The sequence below is a fragment of the Malaclemys terrapin genome, chromosome 8, assembly GCF_027887155.1.
Source record: "Malaclemys terrapin pileata isolate rMalTer1 chromosome 8, rMalTer1.hap1, whole genome shotgun sequence".
Taxonomy (NCBI): domain Eukaryota; kingdom Metazoa; phylum Chordata; order Testudines; family Emydidae; genus Malaclemys; species Malaclemys terrapin.
This window is the reverse complement of record NC_071512.1, coordinates 57,427,107-57,449,914: the sequence shown is the minus strand read 5'-3', so window position 1 is coordinate 57,449,914 and position 22,808 is coordinate 57,427,107. Positions and strand designations below refer to the sequence as shown.

General features: G+C 47.3%; 2 protein-coding genes across 4 annotated transcripts in view; one reads left to right on the top strand and one right to left on the bottom strand.

The window, feature by feature from the left end:
- The window catches only part of SWT1 (SWT1 RNA endoribonuclease homolog), an 84,416-nt gene extending 74,715 nt beyond the window's left edge, over positions 1-9,701 (bottom strand). For both annotated transcript variants that reach the window (XM_054036878.1, XM_054036879.1), the window contains exons 1-4: positions 9,630-9,701; positions 6,033-6,065; positions 5,655-5,729; positions 4,523-4,606 (exon numbers count right to left, since the gene is read on the bottom strand). In XM_054036878.1, coding sequence (XP_053892853.1) covers positions 4,523-4,606; positions 5,655-5,729; positions 6,033-6,065; positions 9,630-9,701 — 264 coding nt within the window. The remainder of the gene's footprint in view (positions 1-4,522; positions 4,607-5,654; positions 5,730-6,032; positions 6,066-9,629) is intronic.
- A 220-nt stretch (positions 9,702-9,921) lies between these two features.
- Positions 9,922-22,808, top strand: part of TRMT1L (tRNA methyltransferase 1 like) — a 54,690-nt gene continuing 41,803 nt past the window's right edge. For both annotated transcript variants that reach the window (XM_054036699.1, XM_054036698.1), the window contains exon 1: positions 9,922-10,104. In XM_054036699.1, the coding sequence (XP_053892674.1) occupies positions 10,017-10,104 (88 nt within the window). In that variant the 5' untranslated portion in view covers positions 9,922-10,016. The remainder of the gene's footprint in view (positions 10,105-22,808) is intronic.

Sequence of the window (22,808 nt, the reverse complement as noted above, 5' to 3'; positions counted from 1 at the left end):
CAAATCCAATTTCCCCATAAGAATTAATGTAAATAAGGGAGTTAGAAATTTCCCTGGAACCTTTTGCCAGACAAAAGACATTTATTTATATATATAAATAATATACACACACACGAGTATAAGTTTTAAACAAACAATTTAATACTGGTACACAGTGATGAGGATTGTGAAGCTTGGTTGAGGTGGAGAAGTCAGAGGGTGGGATATTTCCCTTACTGCTAAATGATGAACTAGCAATTGGCTGAGCCCTCAGGGGTTAACTTTCTCACTCTGCAAGCAACAGGAATGGAGGGAGATATGCACATTTCCCTTAAGTACACTGCCTTGTTAATTAGATCAGCTTGCTGAGACCGCAGCTGCTGCAAGCTCCCTCAGTCCTGAGCCCTGCTCTATGGAAGATGGGCTAGAGCAGGGTGCAGGAGCAGAAGGACACACTGACAGCCCCCCCTCTTCCTTCCCTCCCCCCCGGCACAGCAAGCAGGAGTCTCGGGGAGCAGATCCAAGGCAAAGGGCAGGAGCAGCACATGGCAGGGGTGGGAGGAACACAGCTGAACTGCAGGCAGCTGCTGCACAGGGAACTTAGGGGAGCAGGGAGCTGATAAGGGGCGCTGAGAAGGGGCTGCTGGTCCACCCTGGTTCCAAGCCCCCAACAGCTAGCTGCAAGGGGCTGCTATTCCTCCAAGTAGTAGACAAAGCAGGTGGCTGCCAAACGATGTTATAAGGGAGCATTACACAACTTTAAAGGAGCATGTTCCTTAATTGATCAGCAACGTAACAACAAAACAACGTTAACCGGGACGACTTTAAGTGAGGAATTACTGTACATTCTTTGTCCCACATCTGGCCCGCGGGACCATTCTCCCCGGCCCCTGAGCTCCTGGCCCGGGAGGCTACCTCCGGCCCCTTCCCTGCTGTTCCCTCTCCCCCGCAGCCTCAGCTCACTGCGTCGCCAGCGCAATGCTCTGGGCGGCAGGGCTGCGAGCTCCTGGGGCAGCGCAGCTGCAGACCCTGGCCTGACCCGGTGCTCTGCGCTGCGCAGTGCGTGGCTGATTCCAGCCAGGCAGCGCGGTTGCCTGTCCTGGTGCAGCTGCGCCGCCAGCTACCAGTGCTCCACGCTGCGCGATAAGGGGGCAGGGAGCAGGAGAGGGGGTTTGGATAGAGGGCAGGGGAGTTCGGGGGGTGGTCACAGGCCAGGGGTGTGGATAGGGGTCAGGGCAGTTGAATGGGGGCAGGGGTTCCGGGGGGGGGGGCAGTCAGGAAGGATAGGAGGGGTTGGATGGGGTGGCGGGAGGCAGTCAGGGGCAGGGGTTCCAGGGGCGGTCAGGGAACAGGGGCGGTGGATGGGGCAGGGGTGAGACAGTCAGGAATGAGAAGAAGGGTTGGATGGGGCGGCCAGGGGACAGGGAGAAGGGGTGGTTGGATGGGGCGGCCAGGGGACAGGGAGAAGGGGTGGTTGGATGGGACAGGAATCCCAGGGGGCCATCAGGGGCGAGAAGCGGGGGAGGGGAGGAGGTTGGAAGGGGGCAGCGGCCGAGCCATGCCTGCCTCTTTAGGGAGGCACAGCCTCCCCTAACCGGCCCTCCATACAATTTCTGAAACCCGATGTGGTCCTCAGGCCAAAAAAAGTTTGCCCACCCCGGTCTAGAAAATACACACAATAAAAGAGGTATACACGTAAGCTCTAAAGTACATGTGTATTTCAACGTATTGATAAATCTCATGCCCACCAAGTACACACTTCAAGCTGTTGGCAGATACCAGTTTAAAGATTTGACACACTAAAAATGGGAAAACGAAAATCTGTATCAGAATACATTTCAGAACACAAGGAAGTATTCAAAAGCTTAAAAAAACAAAAATAGGAGAAAAAGATGAAGTTGAGTGTATGCACTGCAAATGGTGTGGCCTAATTATTACATGTAAATATTTATAGGTTAGTAATTCTAAGTCTACAACAGTAAATTGTTTATTCAAATGAAAAAAAAATTAGGGATTAGAGATACACCTCTACTGCAATAGAACGCTGTCCTCGGGAGCCAAAAAAAAAAAAAAAAAAATCTTACCGCATTATAGGTGAAACCACGTTATATTGAACTTGCTTTGATCCGCCAGATTGCGCAGCCCCGCCCCCCCCCAGAGCGCTGCTTTACCGCGTTATATCCGAATTCGTGTTATATCAGGGTAGAGGTGTATATTGTTTTCTCAAACTCAGAGTTGGCATTGAGTTTTGAGTTCTGTTTTAGTTCTGCAGCAAACCACATTAAGGCTTTGATTAACAGAATTCAATCTACTGAATACTTTTACCCCGATCCTTCCATCCACCAAAATAAACCACAATATTTACCCAGAAAAAATAATATTTTTGCACTGATTTTCACCTGTTTTTTCATTGCTGTAGTAATAAACACCAATAAATTCATGGGGAAAAAATAAAAAGAAAAACAAAGTGCCCTAATTATATACATCTTCATGCACAAGTGGGAACAAGTCTGAACTTTGTTTTTTCTGTTTTGGTTTTGTATGAGCAACAAGTTTCCCCTCTTTTATATTTCCAACCAGCAGTGTATGCCAAGCAATTTCACACCTAACAGGGACTAGAAGTTGCAGAATTTTCCATACAATTCATATCTTTTCCCTGTGGTCCTGTCTACACCACTAAAACAGCCATACTTAAATAGGATTATGATCAGATCAACTTAGAGAATTTTTCACTTGACCAGAGCTCAAAGAGCCGGGATGGTTTAACCTTGCTTGTATGAACAGAACACACCCCAGCACTATCTATCATCATGTTAAGTTGGTTAAAACATGGTTCTTTATCTACAATAGGTTGTGTTTACAATGGCAATTGTTGGAAAGTCTCCCACCATTACACTAGAAATAGCACAGCTCCAGTAGCTTCAACAATAGGAGTATTTGCATGGAGCAGTGTTTTAATCACAGTGCTATCTAATATCCTTCAGAACAGGTCTAAGTAACACAATGGTTAAAACATTGCAGTACCAGTGATAGGGTCACAGTGGGAAGTTTTAAGAAAACCGATAGATTACACAAGGCTAGCAAGTACAATTGCACTAGTGTTGGCAACACTTCTCTACTAGGATGACCAGGTATCTAGTTTTTGACCAGAACACCTGGTTGAAAAGGGACCCTGGCGGCTCCGGTCAGCACTACCAACTGGAATGTTTGAAGTCCGGTTGCTGGTGCTGTGGAGCCAAGACAGGCTAGTTCCTACCTGTCCTGGGGCACCATGCTGAGCCCTGGAAGCAGCCAGGAGGTCTGGCTCCTGGGGGGGGGACGGGACCCATGGGGCTCTGCGCACTGCCACGGCCCCGACTCTGCACTCCCATTGGCTAGTTCACGGCCAATGGGAGCTGGGGGAGGGGGGGTGGTTAGTGCCTGCAGGCAAGAGCAGCACGCACCGGGGAGCCTCCTGCCTGCCCCCCTGCCTAGGAGCTGGACCTGCTGGCCACTTCTGGGGCGCAGCACGGTGCCCCAGCACAGGCAGGAAGCCTGCCTTAGCACCCCCGCTGCACCACTGACCGGGAGCCACCAGAGGTAAGCCTCAGCCCCAAACTCAAGCCCCAGCCCTGAGCCCCACCCAAACCCAGACCCCCCCCCCTCGCACCCCAAATCCCTCATTCCTGTTGGCCCCAGCCCAGAGCCTGTACCCCCTCCTGCACCCCAACCCCCAGCCCTAAGCCCCCCAAACCGGAGACCCCTCCTGTATCACAGAGCCCACACTCCCAGACCAGAGCCCTCACCCCTTCCTGCACCCCAACCCCGTGCCTCAACCTACAGCCCCCTCCCACATTCCAAATCCCTCAGCCCCACCCCCCAGCCTGGAGTCTCCTCCTGCATCTCAAACCCCTCATCCTCACCCCCAGCCCTCACTGCCTCCTGCACCCCAGCTCCCTGCCCAGCCTGGAGCCTCCTCCTGCACCCTGAACCCCTCATTTCTGGCCCCTCCCCAGAGCCCACACCCCCCATTTAGAGCCTTCACCCACATCCCAACCCTCTGCCCCAGCCCAGTGAAAGTGAGTGTGGGGGAAGAGTGAGCCACCAAGGGAGGGGGAAAATGTAGTGAGTGGGGCGGGGGAAGGAACGAGGCCTTGGGGCAGGGGCGAAGCTAGGGTGTTCGGTTTTGTGCCAGTAGAAAGTTGGCAGCCCTACTGTCTACTGTTGCATGCCTGCACACATGTGAGGAGAACATACAAAACAATACCTATTGCTGATAAGAGAGGTCAATAATAGGTACTGCTGAATACAGCCAAGACACCTAGAGGGACATTTCTACTATGTTTCCATTGTACCTGAATGCAAGATAATTATTTATTATTATATTACAGTAGTGCCTGGGGAACCCTCCTTAGATCAAAGACCCATTGTGCTAGTCACTATACAAACAGATTATGAGACAGTCCTATCCTAAAAGTCAGTTTATATTGGAAACAAGATAGACAAAGGGTTAAGGGGGAAGATTTTATAAAATGATTATGTCCAATAGTTTGACACTACTCACCCATTTTGTTTTCTCTGAGGAAGGTGTTGAGCTTGCCAAGCTGGATGCCTTTGTTTTATTACTGGTAGTCTTAGAACAAGAAGGCTAAAAGAATAAAATTGAGAAGCAAACAAGGGGGAAATCAGGTGATTATAACATTTTTAATTTTATGCTGTATTCATTTTTAAGTACACATTTGCTATGCAACTGAAGTCTGAGTAACTTGTTTGCCAAGAATCAAGAGTGATGTACTTATATTCATTTTCTCCTCACACACATTATTCCTTTTTCCAAAAGCCTCCCAATGCCTATAATCACCTTCAGAGAATGCCCTAAACTCTGCCAGCCATATTTCTGCACTCTTCCAAACTACTCCCACTTTGAGGAGCACATATAACACCATTTGATTGCTCTCTCCCTCACTTCATCCCGCCTAAATTCTGAGTGAGAAAACTTGCTAACCTGAATTACTGGTTTGTCAGTAGCATAGCACACAGCCACCAGAAGACCAGTCACCAATAAAATAAAATGAAATCCACAAAAGGTTGGGAGATTATTCTGACTGTGTTTGCAAGCATGGCCAAACAGGGGTTGTGGCCGTTAGAATCTACATTTATCTTGTTGGACTAGGATTTTCTTAAGTGATTTGCTGAAAAAAACATCTAAAAATCAATCACTGATTACAGGCATGTTACCATTACTAGGAATCTACTCGTAATATTGGTCATTGATGGAATCAAATCTCACAGGTTAAGAAAACACATTTCTGTGGGAGCCACTTGTTAAAATATTGGCAGCACATCACTGGCTCCTAATCTAAAAAAATATATATATATATGAAGATCTCTACTCAGCCTTGGGCTGTATCTAGCAGATAAACAACACTGCTTTCTGACTGACAGTTTCTCTTAGGAAAAAAATGCATACACCAAGATGAAAGCTTCTCTTACACGTTCTATACCTAGACTACTCACAGCCTTCCTGAAAACCAGAGTGACACTTAAAAGAACCTCTTTGATTCACTCTTGTTCCTGCCCTCATGACCCTATCTTTCCTCTCAGACACTGATTCATTCCTCTATTAAACATCTGCTAAGCAATTGAAACTCTGCTTTAAATGTATGTTATTTTCACAAGAGTATTAGTTTTCTTACTTTGTTATCCAAGCCATCCGAACTTCCCTCCTTTTGCTCAGACTTCTTGGATTTCTTTTTGGACATCTCAAATCCCTAAAAAAAGTAATGTTAATCAATTATCTTTCCACTTCTTGCCAAATACATGTAATTTAATCTTTAATTACTATCTGCATCAACTGTGATTGGGGGAGAAAAATACTTTACACTCAACTTTCCTCCCCCTGAATTTAGCCTCATGAGTTCTCTTTTTTCTATTTACACTTAACAGCAGTGTGAACAATAAAAGCAGACCTCTAGCATAGCTGGATACTAAAATCTCACTGTAACAATAATACTAGAGAAACCCAGAGCAGGGGAGGAGGGACAGAGAGAAACAAACAAACAAAAACCACCTACCACAACAAAGCACTCCACACCACATACTTCTCTCTGTGGGGAGAGAGAGCAAGTGACATGAAAGATGTTAGACACATTATTAATGCATTATTGGAAGGCACTCGGCTACTATGGTGATGAGCGTGGCATAAAGTAAAAAAGAGCTTCCCTGTCTTCAATTACAGAAATACCTTGTTCACAAGTTTGTGGAGCTGGACCTCCATTTTTCTTCTCTCTCCTTTTATCTGTGGCTGCCTTATGAACTTATTGCAAAGAAGAAAATTATCACTGTTGACCTGTGTAGCTGTGAAATCACTATTTCATTCCCCTCCTAATTTCTTCTCCTTTCCACTCTTCCAGTGGAATCTTGTAGGACTGCATTAAAGCTACATCCCTGAAGTATGCACAAAGAGAGGGACCAACTGATCCTAGAAGATTGTTCTTTTTGAATGCAGCAACCATGAAGCATGGGCTGTGAAAGGTGGCCAAGTTGCCCAGAAAAACCTTTAATCCAGGAACCCATCCCTAATCATACAGGGGGGTTAAATTGGGGGTGGGGGGAGGGAGGATAAAAAATTGCCATCCTAGGTATGGGAAGAATGCATGAAGAAAAAAAAAAAAAAAAAAACAGTGGAAGTAGAAGCTCCGTGCACCCAGCAACTCAAACTGCACAATATGGCATTTAGTTGGTATAGTGGTAGAACTAGTTTCAAAGATCAAGGATTTTTGAGACCCCTCCCAACTGCAAAATATATATTATATTAAAATGGACATTTTCAGGTAAGGTAGGCCTAAAAAGTTTGATTTCAGGATGGGTGGGAAACAGTTGTCTGTAATGTTAACAAAAACATTTTCATTAATTTTAAAACAATTTCTGATCATAAAACAAATCTGGTTTAAAGTTTCCCTAAAATATTGGTGAACCAAATATGAGACAAAGCTTTAGTGCACAAGAACTGAAACGTGCAACTGATTTTTGTGTTAGTTTCATCATCATATATAAAAGAAAAATGCAAACTGAAATTAACTCAGAAAAAGCAAATTAAATTTTTAACTCTGATAAGCTCAGGTGTTCTTAAAAACACATATAACGACGTTTTTCTAACAACAGTCTAGCCCAGAGGTGGGCAAACTACGGCCCGTGGGCCACATCCGGCCTGCGGGACCCTCCTGCCCGGCCCCTGAGCACCTGGCCCAGGAAGCTACCCCCAGCTCCTCCCCTACTGTTCCCCCTGCCCCGTAGCCTCATCTCACTCCGCCAGTGGCGCAATGCTCTGGGCGGTGGGGCTGCAAGCTTCTGGGGCTCTGTGCTGCGTGGTGGCGACAGTGTGGCTGGCTCCAGGCAGCACGGTAAGGGGGCAGGGAGCGGGGGGGGGTTGGATAGAGGGCAGGGGAATTCGGGGGGGGGTCAGGGCAGTCAGAGGGCAGGGAACAGGGGGGGTTGACTGGGGGCAGGGGTCCCGGAGGGGCAGTCAGGAATGGGGGGGGGGGATTGGATGGGGAGGAGGGGGAGCAGTCAGAGGCAGGGATTCCAGAGGCAGTCAGGGCACAGGGAGATGGGGCAGGGCTCCTGGGGGGGGCGGGGGGAGGAGGGGGCCATCAGGGAGCGGGGGAGGTTGGATGGGGCATGAGTCCGGGGGGGTGGGAGGGGGGCGGGCACAACCCCCTCCTCTAACCGACCCTCCATACAGTTTCCGAAACCCAATGCGGCCCTCAGGCCAAAAAATTTGCCCGCCCCAGTCTAACCCAATTTATTTCTTTGGCATATGCAATCCGATCAAGCCAAGCCACAGCATTCTTATCAGCAATGTTCAAGGCATGAAGACCATTAAAAAGTGGAGTCATTTTGTAGTCCTCAACAATGTGTGACATGATTTGTGGCTGCCCATACTGACATAGCAGATTGTCTCTTAAACACCACCAAAATTCTGCTGCAGCATAAATTCCACGTCCAGTACAAAACATAGCAGAGAAGGCTCCATGGCCTTTGTGGTAAATAAAACATGGGCTGATGCTGAGTGGAATACAAGATAATTATTTGTCACTCTGTCTGCAGACCATGAAGCTTGCCACGTATCCTCAACCATAAAGCCTCACCCGGTAAACTTATCCGCAACGGGCGCTGTGAGGGCAAACGATCATGTGGTAGATTAAACAAGTCTTTAATTAACAGTAGATGTGACATATCACACAATTTTGTTATGAGCTTTGCTACACTTTCCACTCTATGAACAGTGAGTGGAAACTATAGTAAAGGAGTAGATTTAAGTGTGCCTGAAATAATATGCTGTACGTAATGTTGATCATCCTTGTGTGAGATGAGTAAGCCCAATAATGTCATATCACAGAATCATAGAATTTAAGGCCAGAAGGGATCACTAGATCATCTAGTCTCACCTGGATATCACAGGCCACTAACACCACCCAGCAACCCAAATTACACTAAAGTATTACAATCCTCAGCAGACCAAGCCCCTGTGTGCCACAAAGGCAAAGAACTGGAGGACCAAGGTACACCAACGCCCAAGGCCCCTGTGATGACAGGGAAATGATTCTAGACAATCCTGGCAAGCAACCTAGACCCCCATGCTACAGAAGAAGGCAACCCCCACCCCACGGTCACTGCTAATCTGACCTGGGGGGAAATTCCTTCTCAGCCCCACATATGGTGCACAGTTAGACGGCAAGCATGTGGGCAAGAACCAGCCTGTCAGACTTAATATTATTATCACCATAGTGTCTAGGAGCCCTAGTCATGGACCAGTGCCCATTGTGGTAGGGACAAAAACAGAACAAAAGGTGGACCCTGTCCCAAATAGCATACAATCTAAGCAAGAGACAACAGATTGATATAGAGAGACAGATGGGAGAGTACAAGTAAATAATGAGACAATATTGGTCAAGTTTTGCTTGTTTGCGCTTTTTGTAGGCATCACGGCAAAGAAGTTTTAAGGAGGGTTTAAGGAGCATATGGATGTTTACAGGCAGCTCCTCTCAGGCATGAAGTTCAGCACGGGATAAAGCACAAAGCTGCTTGTTTTAAAAGTGAACAAATGGGCAATGGAGACTGGCCTTAGAAGAAACGCCACCTGGAATGGGTGGGTCAGGTCCGTCAGCACCTGCTATCCAAGAGCTATTCCGTAGGGTCACTAATCGCTTGTGAGGGCAGACAGCGAATTTACCTAAGCCCCTTTGCACCTCGCAGGTCAGTACCCTTGTTCCTAGTGCACCCACGATCGTGGCGCCCACGCCAAAGAAGGTGAAGCAGAGAGAACTCCAGCCCTAAGAACAGGTCGGTGACTTCCCCCTCCAGCCCCCCAGCAGCTCCAGCTGCTCCCCAGCACCACACCACACCACCCCTCCCCTATGTTTACAGCAGCAGCGGGGGCATGATACCTCACAGACCCCGCGGGCAGCCTCCATGCCACCCCCAGGAAATGCCCCATCCAGCCCCAGAGAACCACACACCCCATCCCCGAAAAGGGGCAGCCAGCCACTCGCCCCCCGAGTAAGTGAGCGAACCGCTCTCCCAGCCCCCGCTCCTAGGCCCCAGCCAGCCCAAGGCAGAGACTGGGGAACACAGACACCCCCGCAAACACAGCCCGGAGCTCTACTCACTGTGGCGCCGTCTAGCCAAGGCCCAACGGAGACCTCATCCCACTGGCATTCTGGGTAGTGTAGTTTTCTCATTGCGCCTGTTGGCCGCTGAATACATTTTAACGTCACAGTCCCTGCCAGGGGAGGGCGGTTGGGCGCTGCGATCCCGGTGTATTCTGGGTAGTGTAGTTTTTTGCAGATATGCATCTCGGGAAGCGTAGTTTTATTGGCGGGGCCCGAACGACTGTATCGCGCCCCCTTGCGGCGAGACGGCGCGGCCGTCTGCCCAGTGAGAGGAAGCGAGCCGCGAACAGCGCCCTCTCTCTCCCCCCCCGTCAGGAGAGGCGTTTGCGGCTTGGACTCCCGCTCCGCTCCCCAGGCCGTGGTTCCGTGCTGTGTGTGGGGAAGATGGCGGCTGAGGAGGCTGTAGTGGCAGCGCTGGCCCGGCTGCCCCCCGAAGAGGGGGAGCCGGAGGAGGAGGAGGCCGGAGAGATCAGTAAGGGAGCGGCTGCGGGTGGGTGCGTGGTGGGGGCAGCCTGCGATCTGGGGACAGACCTGTGGAAGAAAGACACGCCCCCGGGCCGTAGGGGCTGAGCTGAGAGGATCGGGTGGGGTCCGGGCCCTGCTCACCCGCTGCGGGGGGCTGGGAGCGGTGTGTGCCGTAGCAGCAGCATCCTAACCAAGCCCGGGGATGGGAGTCAGGACTCCTGGGTCCTGCTGCCTCCCTCGGCTGCCGGGAGGATACTGCCACCTGCTAGCGGGGCCGGCTCGATTGTGAAACGCCTTGAGTGGATGGCGATAGGGAAACGCAACGCCTCACTTGCCCCTGGTAGGTGGATAGGCTGTGTTATTCCTACACCGCCAGTTCTCTCCTGACTCTGGGACAGCAATGGAGGCCATTGATGGAGCTGCCTCCTGCTCACAATCCCAGGGGTGTGATGTTCCGTCCAGGGGCATCATTTCAGATTAGGCGGGGACTTTAACCACGATTCCAGGGGTGAGTTAGGCACCTGAAAATTCTAGGTGTTTTGCAGATAATAACTTAGAAATTAGCTGGCAGGAGTATTGTATCTAATTCCTATGTAAAGAAGGAAAAGTAAATACATATTAGATCCATTCAGCTGTAGTAGTAACATGTTCTGACATCTTGTGTCAAGTCACTTAAGGGACACTGGTTAGGTTTAAAATATTAATGTTCAATTAATATTCTTACTTTTTTTACTAACTCTTGAATACAACAGTTGAAATAGTTGTAGAAAAATCTCGATTCCTTTCTGTCATTTACACTTCTTACTTTTTGCAGTTCACCAAGCTTGGAATAGGTCATTTAACTTTTGGAAACATCCTACTAAGGCAAGGCTCTGTGAGTTTATCCTTCAACTGCCCCGGGGCTCTAGAGGTGTTACCATACTACAAATAATAGACTAGAAACTTACTTTAAACAGGAGTGAAACTGACAGTTTCAAGTCTCTTTCACAGTATTGCCAAACTCTAATGTTCAAAAATCATGAGTCAGGTTCACCAAAAATCATGAGATTGGCTTAAAAATAATGAGATTATGTAAAAAAGAATAGATTTGGTGTTCTTTTTGTTAGTCTTTAGCTTTTTGACCCTTGAGGGTGCACTGGGTCACATTTTGAAGCTTCCTCCACAGCCATGAGGGCTAGAAACTTACTTTTTCTTTATGAATGAAAGCTGAAATCATCACATATCCACTTGACTCCAGGAGCTGAGGTTTTAAGGAAAACAAGGACAAAATAATGAGAGTTGGCAACACTGCTTTTTTACAAAGCACCTAACCTTCTAAACACTTTTGAAAATACCACTAGGTGCCTAAATACCTTTGAAAATCTGGCCCTTAATCTCTTGGTGCCTCAGTGCCCCATCTGTACAATGGGGATAACAGCACTGCTCTACCTCACAGAGGGTGTGTGAGGAGAAATAGGTTAGACATGGTGAGATGCTCAGATCCTATGGTGATGGGGCCACATAATTACCACAAGTAGGGTGGGAACTTCTCCATAGCAGTGCTATCTCTTCCCTTGGTTTTGGCCTCTTCTTTTCACTTATCCCCCTCACATCTCCATCTTTTCTGAATGTAACCTTGGCTCAGAGGACTTGGCTGTATTTCTTCTCAGTCTCCTGTGTTCTCTCTTCAACACCCTTCTCCTTCCCCCTCCCCCCCCCCATCCTGTTTTACAGGCTCATCTAATGACTTCCAGATCCTTAATTTAATTACTAGCCCTTTCTTATCTTAATCACCTTGCCTCTGTTTATAAACAAAATACTGACTCCCTGCCCCAGGGGAACAAACTGGGAGCAGCACCTCTCCTCTGCAGAATTCACATTCCACATTCAGGCTGTGCTGCAGTTAAGAGCTCCACCTGGGGCTAGGATGTGCACTGTGAGCAGACCTGTACAAAACTCAGGGGCGGGGCAGGAGACTTACCTCCTGCCCTCCCTAAAGTGCCCCTGTGAATACTGTGTCAGAATATTCCCAACAGACAGGGATGATTTTGCTGTTCTACACAGTATAAAGCTCTGGAGAACAGGTTTGAGTGGACCCTGCCATTCAGAATAGCCCTGTCCTTTGTGGGGAAGTAACATCCATCAGTGTATTTGAGGTCTTCGTCTTTATACACTGATCAAAAAGGCATTGAAACTAACTGGAACACCTTGAGTTTACAACACCAGTTTACCTTACATCTGTTACATGCAGTAACCTTTCCAGTTGCTGGTGGTAGTTGGTTGGAACATGTGTGACAAGAAGCCAAACTTTCTATTGCCCTGAATCATCGGTTCCAAGGCCAACAGTGTGATCATCTAGTCTGACCTCCAGTACAACACAGGCCATTGGACTTCCCTAAAATTCCTAGAGCATATCTCTTAGAAAATCATGCAATCGTCATTTAAAAATCTCCAGTAATGGAAAATCCACCAAGACCTTTGTAAATTGTTCCAATGGTTAATTGCCCTCACTGTTAACATTTTACACCCTGTGTCCAATCTGAATTATCTAACTTCAACTTCCAGCCATTGGATCATAGTATACCTTTCTCTGCTAGACTGAAGAGCCCATTATCAAAGGCCCTGTCTACATTGGCAAGTTTCTGCGCAGTAAAGCAGCTTTCTGCGCTGTAACTCCCGAAGTGTACACACTGCCAAGCCACATAGTGCGCAGTAACTACACAGTTGTAGCGCTTTAAAAAAATCACCCCAACGAGAGGCGTACAGCTTTCTGCGCCGTGGCTACAGTGCTGTGGTGCCAGTGTAGACACTGTGGCAATAACAGCACTGCGATTGGCCTCTGGGAGGTGTCCCACAATGCCTGTTCTCACCTCTCTGGTCATCAGTTTGAACTCTACTGCCCTGCCCTCAGGTGACCAACCATCATCCCCACCCAATAAATTCCTTTGGAAATTGAAAGTCCCCTTCTTGTTTGCTCGGTGATGGGTGCAGTGATCTCAGCGCATCTTTTCAGGTGGCCATGCTTGCTCCATGCACCAGGCGATCCCCCTCTTGGAGCAATGCCGAGTTGCTGGACCTCATAAGCATTTGGGGAGAGGAGGCTGTCCATTCCCAGCTGCACTCCTGCCATAGGAATTATGATACCTACGGACAGATTTCAAGAGCCATGACAGTGCAGGGTCAAAGTGAAGGAGCTGCGGAACGCCTACCACAAGGCGCAGGAGGCAAACCGCCACTCCGGGGCCGCACCCACAAGCTATCGGTTCTACAAAGAGCTGGACATGATACTCAGCAGCAACCCCACGTTCACTGCAAAGACCACTGTAGATACTTCATTGGCTCACGTGCCAGTCGAGAGTGGACTGAGCCAGGAGGTGGAAATCTTGGACGAGGCTGTGGAGCGGGAGGGAGACCCAGACACAGAGGATGACTCAAAGGCTAGAGATGCATGCAGCCAGGAGCTCTTTTCTACCCCGGAGGAGCCTAGTCAGTCACAGCTGTCAGAGATTGGCGAAGTGCAAACAGGAGAGGAGGATCCTGGTAAGTGGATGTGATTTTGGGAATCACTGAAGCGAGTTGTTGGGGGCAGGAGGGTTGCAGAAAGCAGGCTTGTCTCCCACTGCATGCCTAGTCTGAGAGGCGGAACAGGCTATTGATTGACTTCCTCACTTCACAGGACTCTCCCTCAGAGATCTCAAGGAAACTCTCGTGGAGATACTGGGCAATCCCCTGCCGCAGGTTCTTCGGCAGAGCTGCTTTGTTTCTTCCCCCATTAATGGTAACTTTCCTGCCCCACTGTGCCGTCATGAGGGGGAGGAGGGGGGAAACACGACCATTGCTGCACACAGGCGAGCCGCATAGGGGCCAGGGCGGACGCCACAGGCTTGGAGAAGACCCTTGATTCCTGCTCACCCTCAGCAGCAAGATATCTTCCATAATGATCACATCCTGTGGAAAGTGTGGGGACAGGAATGATTATCAGGCCTCCCCTACGTGCTGACTCTCCCCAAGAGCCATGTGACCAGTGTACAGCAGGGTCCGGGAAGAGTGATTCACCCTCCCCCTGCAGCTACTCACCATTTTGGGGGTCTTGTGGCTCATGTGTGCTTGCCTGGGATCAGCCAGTTAGTGACAGGTGTGTGAGTACTGGCTGTGTTTTAAAGCACTGAATCAGTGTTGTCTGTGTTGCAAACCATACTGCTTCTGTAAAATGTTGCATTTAAACTTCACAGAGATGACCTTGGGAGCCCAGCTTCCCTCTTTGTTATCGACAGCTGCGCAGAATTAGAAAGCTGCCAAGAAGAACTAAGGAGGACTTTCTGTGCGATGTTATGCACTCCATCGCTGAGAAACAGGAATTGAAGGAGTGGTGGAACAACGAGAAGAGGGACTGAAAGGAGAACGCAGCACTCCAGAATGAAGTCACGGAGCGGCTCTTAAAGGTTATGGAGCGCCAAGCAGACACGCTCCAGGCGATACTAGCTCTTCAAACCGAGCAGCTCCGCACCCGCCCTCCCCTGCAGCCGCTGTCGCAAAACTTTTTCCCATGTGCCCCCCAGACACTGCCAACACACTCTTATCAACCTCCTGGCTCCAGTCTATACCTGTGGCATTCCACTCCTCCCCCCTCACAGTCCAGCACTGTGGACTCCCACTACCCACAGCACTCAACACCCATCCCTCTGCAGTTTGGCCTTGCTGAAGTACAGTACCCACTGCATTGTACTCCAGAGGAGAAGGTTGGCTATGATCCCTGAACATACACAAATCTTTAGCCATCCCGGGACCCCTCCTCCTCCTGAGACCTTCTCTTCCCCCATACCCCTAACTGCTGATGAGTTTGTTTGTTTGTTTGTTTGACTCTTTCCTCCAGTTGTTGTCTTTTAATAAAAGAATTGTGTTGGTTTGAAAGCAATCTTTATTCTATTAATTGAAAGCAAAAAGAGCACTGCAAAGCAACATACAATTATGTTAAACCCCCTTATTGCATCATGTGCACCAATCATGTCCTAGCATTACAAGCACTGCAATCCCGAGCGTAGCAACAAATATTAGTGGCTTTCAGATTCAGATTGCTGCCTCAAGGCATCCCTGATCCTTATGGCCCTGCACTGTGCCCCTCGAATAGTCCTCGTCTCTGGCTGTTCAAACTCAGCCTCCAGGCGCTGTGCCTCTGTGGTCCAGCCCTGAGTGAAGCTTTCATCCTTTTCTTCACAAGTATTATGGAGCGTAGAGGACCCGCTATAAGCATAGGAATAGTGTCATTGGCCAGGTCCAGCTTCCCGTAGAGGCAGCGCCAGCGGGCTTTTAAACAGCCAAAAGCACACTCAACAGTCATTCTGCACTTGCTCAGCCTGTTGTTGAACCGCTCCTTGCTGCTGTCAACTTGCCCTATATATGGCTTCATAAGCCATGGCATTAAGGAGTAGATGGGGTCTCCCAGGATCACAATGGGCATTTTGACTTTCCCTACAGTGATCTTCTGGTCCGGGAAGAAAGTCTCTGCTTGCAACTTCCTGAGCAGGCCAGTGTTCTGAAAGATATATGCGTCATGCACCTTTTCAGACCAATCTGCGTTAATGTCTGTGAAACACCCACGGTGATCCACAAGCGCCCGGAGAACCATTGAGAAATACCCCTTGCGATTAATGTACTCAGTGATTAGATCGTCTGGTGCCAGAATTGGAATATGCCTGCCACCTATTGCCCCTCCACAGTTAGCGAAGCCCATTTGTGCAAAGCCATCCACAATGTCATGCAAGTTGCCCAGAGTCACGGTCTTTTGGAGCAGGATGAGATTAATGGCCCAGTACACTTCCGTCAACACGAGTCCAATGGTCAACTTTCCCACACCAAACTGGTTAGCGACCAATTGGTAGCAGTCTGGAGTAGCCAGCTTCCACAGTGCAATCGCCACACGCTTCTCCAACAATAGGGCAGCTCTCATTCGCATGTCCTTGTGCTGCAGGGCTGGGGCAAGCTCATCACACAATCCCATGAATGTGGCTTTCCTCATCCAAAAGTTCTGCAGCCACTGCTCATCATCCCAGACATGCATGATGATGTGATCCCACCACTCAGTGCTTGTTTCCTGAGCCCAAAAGTGGTGTTCTGCTGTGGTCAGCACTTCCATGAATGCCACAAGCAATCTCATGTCATAACTACTATGCATGGCGAGATCAATGTCACACTCCTCTTGCCTTTGTAGTTTAAGGAATAACTCCATTTCCACTTGTGACATGTTAGTCAGAGCGAGCAGCATACTGGTCAACGGTTTGGGATCCGTTCCTGCAGCCCAAAGAGGCAGGGCGCGCAGTACACAAACTGTTGAAAGGTGGTGCCAAATGCGGACGGAAGCACAGGGATTTCTGGGATGCGAAGCAATGCATCACAGGGCATTGGGACAGGACACAGGATGCCCCGTGACCCCATCCGCCTTCCCAAAGGTCTTAGCGGCAGAAGAGAAAGAGGTGCTCTGTGAGATAGCTGCCCAGAGTGCACCACTCCAAATACTGCTGCAAGTGCCGCACGTGTGCACACGCTATTGCGCAGGCAGCTGACAGTGTGAACACACAACAGCAGTTTCTCTTTAGCACTCTCTGAGCAGTGCTGTAACTGCCGGCACTGTAACTTTGCCAGGGTAGACATGCCCAAATATTTGTTCACCATATAGGTCCTAATAGACTGTAATCAATTCATCTCTTACCCTTCTCTTTGCTAAGCTAAATAGGTTGAGCTTCTTGACTCTTTCACTAAAAGGCACTTTCTAATCCTTCAATTGTTTTCATTGCTCCTCTCTGAACCCTCTTCAATTTATCAACATCCTTCTTGCGGGCACCAGAACTTGACACGGTATTATGCATCCTTGCATTGCATTGGCCACAGCATCATACTAGGAGCTCATGTTCAGGTGATTATCCACCACGACCCCAAAATCTTTTTCAGAGTCAGTTCTCCCTAGGATAATCCCCCATCTTGTAAGCATGGCCTACATTCTTTGTTCCTAGATGTATAAATTACATTTAGCCATATTAAAACATATATTGTTTGCTTGTACCCAGTTTCCCAAGTGATCCACTGTGAATCAGTGACTTAGCCTCTCCATTATTTACCACTCCCCCAATTTATGTGTCACCTGCAAACTTTATCAATTATGATTTTATATTTTCTTCCAGGTCACTAATAAAAATGTTATATAGTGTAAGGCCAAGAATTGATACCTGCAGGACTCCACTAAGAAAACTGCCCATTCAGTGATGACTTCCTATTAACAGTTACATTTTTAGATCATCAGTGAGCCAGTTTTTAATCCTTTTAATATGTGCCATGTTAATTTTATGTTCTAGTTTTTTAATCAAAATGGCATGTGGTACCTAGTCAAACGCTTTACAGAAGTGTAAGTATATCAACACTACTACCTTTATCGGCCAAACTTGTAATCTCATCAAAAATGATATCAAGTTATTTTGACAGGATCTATTTTCCATAAACCTACCTATGTTGATAGGCATTAATTATATTAACCTCTTTTATTTCTTGAGTAATCATGTCCTCTATCAGCCGCTCCATTATTTTGCCTGGGATCAGGTTGACGGGCCCATCATTACCTGGGTCATCCCATTTACCCTTTTAAAATATTGGCACAACATTAGCTTTCTTCCAGTCTTTTGAGACTTCCCCAGTGCTCCAGAACCTATTGAATATCAAATTAATGATCCAGCAAGCTCCTCAGTCAGCTCTTTTAAGACTTTCGGATGCAAGGTATCTGGATTTAATGATTTTAAAATGTCTAACTTTAGTTGCTGCTGTTTAACATCCTCCTGAGATATTAGTGGAAAGGCAAGAGTGTTGTCATGACATTTGATCTGACTAGATCATCTGTTTCCCTTCCCCCTCCCCCACCAGTAGAGAACAGAAATTTTTATTCAACATTTCTTCCCTTTCTGCATTATTATACTGTGATGGGTCGGATCACAGAAACCCCCTTGGGGCTGCCAACTGATGTGCCAAGGCTACTACTGCCCCTGCTTTTTCTGCCAATTTGGGACTCCAGAACCCTGCCTGGTTGTGCCAGACATGCTTACCAGCTACAAACACAAACCCAGGTTTGAACCACGTTCACAAACTGCAGGCTTAACTGAAAGTAGCTTAAGAAGTGTTTTTTCCTCTAACACTCAGATGCCCAGCTCCCAATGGGGTCCAAACCCCAAATAAATCCGTTTTACCCTGTATAAAGCTTATGCAGGATAAACTCATAAATTGTTCGCCCTCTGTAACACTGAGAGAGAGAGATGCACAACTGCTTGCCCCCCCTCTCTCCCCAGAATTAATACATACTCTGGGTTAATAAGTAAAAAGTGATTTCATTAAATACAAAAAGTAGGATTTAAGTGGTTCCAAGTAATGACAGTCAGAACAAAGTAAATTACCAAACAAAACAAAATAAAACTCACAAGTCTATGCCTAATACAGTAAGAAAGTGATTACAGATGAAACCTCAGAGATGTTCCAGTAAGCTTCTTTTACAGACTAGCCTCCTTCTAGTCTGGTTCAACAATCACTCACACCCCCGGGGTTACTGTCCTTTGTTCCAGTTTCTTTTAGGTAGCCTCTCCACCCCCAAAGGATATGTCTTGATCTATCTGAAGACAAAATGAAGGGGTCTCCCAGGGGCTTAAATAAACTTTCTCTTGTGGGTGGAGACCCCTTCCTCTCTCCTATCCAGAATTTAGCCCCAAGATGGAGTTTTGGAGTTACATGGGCAAGTCACATGTCCATGCATAAGAACATAAGAATGGCCATACTGGGTCAGACCAAAGGTTCATCCAGCCCAGTATCCTGTCTACCAACAGTGGCCAATGCCAGGTGCCCCAGAGGGAGTGAACCTAACAGGTAATGATCAAGTGATCTCTCTCCTGCCATCCATCTCCACGCTCTGACACCATTCCTTACCTATCCTGGCTAATAGCCATTAATGGACTTAACCTCCATGAATTTATCTAGTTCTCTTTTAAACCCTGTTATAGTTCTAGCCTTCACAAGCTCCTCAGGCAAGGAGTTCCACAGGTTGACTGTGCACTGTATGAAGAAGAACTTCTTTTTATTTGTTTTAAATCTGCTGCCCAGGGATAGGCTGGTACAGTGGATAGGGAGCTAACCCTGAGTTCTACTCCCCCCACCCATAGACTTCCTGTTTCACCTTAGGGACAGGGTTTCATAGGTTTTTAGGCACCCAAAGATGCAGCTAGGCATCTAGTGGGAGTACAAAGCATCTAACCTTCTAGGTGCTTTGAAAATCCCTCTAGGTGCCTAAATACCTTTGAAAATCTGGCCTTTAGTCTCTCCGTGCCTCAGTGTCCCATCTGTACAATGGGGATAAAAGCACTGCTCTACCTCACCAAGGGGCTGTGATGTGAGACACTCAGATACTATGATGATGTGGCCACATAAGTACCACAGGTAGAGTGGGAACTTAGCTATCCCATCCCTGGGTTTTGGCTCCTTCTTTTCACCTACGTCCCTCACATCGCCCTCTTTAAAGAATGTAAACTTGTCTTATTAGAGGACTTGGCTGTATTTCTTCTGAGTCCCCAACAGACTCAGGGGGTGGGGATTTCTTCAACACCCCCACTCCCACCCCCTGCAGTGGGGTTCCTGTTTTACAGGTTTATCTAATGACTTCCAGATCTTTAATTTAATTATCAGCCCTTTCTTATATTAATCACCCTGTCTTTGTTTGCAAACAAAATATCAACTCCCTGCCCCAGGGGCACAACGTGGGAGAAGCACCTCTCTGCAGAACTCACATTCCACATTCATGCTGTGCAATTAAGAGCAGCCCACCTGGGAGCTCACTTCCAGTATGAAATTTAGGATTCTTTTTGTTCCTAATATACTCAAAAACTCATCTTATTGTCCAGATTTCTCCATGTGTCCCTTTGCTTTTCTTTTTAATTTTCTACAATTCCTAGCTTCTGATTTATATTAACTACTGTCAACTTCCCGTTTCTTCTATTTGCTTTATATATTTATATCTGTCTTCACTTCCTCTCTAAATCAATTTACATATGCACAAAGTTAGTGTGAAATCCTATTTTTCAGTTAATGCTTTATGCTAGAGCCATGCAACTTGACCCGAACTGGATGGGACCCAACTGCAAGTGTCGGATCAGGTGGGAAAACAATTGGACTCTGATGGGTTTAGTTGACTCTCCTCATGCTCATGGGGTCAGCACAGTGGCAGCTGCGTGCCCTGCTCCAGCCTGCTACCACCACTTTGCTTCACTGTGAGTGTGCCTACTGAGGAGCTGCAGCACCTCTCACAATGCAGCAACTGGCAGCAAATGGCAGGAGCAGAGCATGCAACCACTGGCAGTGGCACAACCGGCTGCTACCATGCTGAGCCCATGGGCTGGCGGCAGCAAGAGCAGCAGCAGTAACTCAGGTTTAGGGAAAACAAACAGGTCAGAAAACCCCCGTGACCCTCTTGAGGTCATGCCTAAAAGTTAGTCTGAACAGACCTGTACTTTATATTTGCTTTGCGTTGTTGTAAATGACTACTGACAGTGCAAAGTGTTGGAAAACCTGACCCAGGGTATTCTGCTCAACTCTGGCAGATCCAATGCAGTCTGAACCAGTTTGTCCCCACTCTGGATAGGAAGTTGCACCAGTTCAGATAGTTGTCTTAACTCTGTCTGAGAATGCAGTTCCTAACAGTTTACAACAAATTAAATGCTCCACTTCTAAGCTAATTAAGCCTTTCTTAATCATTTATTTTGGTGTATCATATTGTATAGGCTTTTGAGTGCAGTAATCTGTGCTTTTAACCTGAAAGCTCAAACAAGTCATACTCTCAGTTTTGCAGTTCAGTTCCAGCATTCAAATACAGCTTCTACTGCTGCACAAACTGACTACACAGTTGTACCAGTTCCTAATTATTTTGGTTTTTAGCAAGTTAGACATGAAGACTAAATCAGTTTTAGCACACGTAACACATTTAGTCACATCTCATTTGAATTTGACGGAATTTCTCCTCCATTCCCCCTCTGTTTATTTAATTGATAAACAATACAAGAATTTATCCCCAAATAGCTAGAATCTTTCCCTTTGCCTGTGTACTCTTCACTTATAAAAGCTGGCTGCTAAGTAATAGGACTTTGAGAGAGATTCCAATTCTTCATGAATAACTGGCTCCTACCATTTGCAAACAGTTATCATTTACATGGGTGGCGGGTGAACCCTCACTTTGGGGAGTCTAGCCTGTTGGCTGTACCCCTTCCGCTCGAGGCCCTGCCCCCCGACGCACACTGGAGCCCCAACCCCACCCCCATAACAGGAAGAGCCCTGAGAGCCTCCCCTGTGACTGCAGGAGCCCCACAGTCTGCCCACCCTAGCCACGCCGGGCCAAGCCGCTGGGCCAGCCCCAGCCACACATGGTCGAACTGTCCCCCAGCCCCACCAAGCGCTGGGCTGAGCCGCCGGCCACGCCAGGCCAGGGTGCCAAGGAGGAGGGATGCGGCAAGCAATGGCAGGCAGGCAGCAGCAGACAGTGGGGGCTCGGAGAAGGGCCAAGGCCATGTCTAGACTGCAAGTGAAGATGTGATCATAGCCTTCTCTGGCCTATTATAGCCACCACTCACGATCATTTATCATTATTAAGGTAGCCCGGAGAGTTTGGACCCTGAACCTCTCCCAGCAAACTCTCTAAATGCATTTCTTGGCCTCTATCTCCAGTCTCCCTCCCACCCCCGTATTCCTCTACATGTGTTATTTTAAAGTATAAGTACTAATACTAAATTGTGATTTACTTTTTTTGCTGATCAATTGTCCAAACATCCAGTGTTCTAAACTTTTATTAGCTATATTTTAAAATAGATTCCTGTAGTTTGGATACCTTATTTTTGTCTGCTTTATGTGTTTCTGGTCTGATGGGGGTTTTCTGTCTTTGTTTTCATTTCCTGTGCACTCATCTTAGGCTCTGCCATCTGCCAGAAAGTAAAATTTACTTCATCATCTGTATTTTCTCCAAATGCTTCCCTGTATTCTTTTGGCCACAGATCCTAAATTCCAAAGGAATGTTTTCTTCTTTTGGATCCTAGCAACTATAAAAATGGTTTTGAAAAATAAACAGCAGTTTAAAGGGGAATCCTCATTTATAGCAGATGTCGCTCCTATCTCTGTAATATCTTGTAGCTCCTGTCTTAAAGAAAATGCAATGGAGGAGAGAGAAATTATGTCACCATGTTACAACATTTTTGCCTAGATTAGAACCATCTAGTTTGAGGGTATGTCTGCACTGCAGATAAAGATGTGACTGTAGCACGGGTAGGCACACCTATGCTTATTTGATTATAGCTAATGTGAGTAACAATAGTAGTGTAGACATAGCAGCACAGCTTATCAACCAGAGTACAGACACAAGTCCCCAATGTGCTTGTACTCTGGTTGCTAGACCATGCTGAACCCCGTCCTGCTATATCATTGCTGCTGCTATTACCCTTACTATTTAGACTAATGCTAGCACAGGTATGCCTACATACGCTATGATCACATCTTCACTTGCAGTGTAGACAGTCCTCGATCCAAAGGAATGCTTTTGATTATCCAATTTTCGTTTAATAACCTATATCAGTTTTGTAAAAGTCTACTTGCCCAGGACAAGTAACTTAATTTTTGACAAGCAAGTGAAATATAAATATTTCATTAACATCAGACTCTCCATGATTAGGGTGG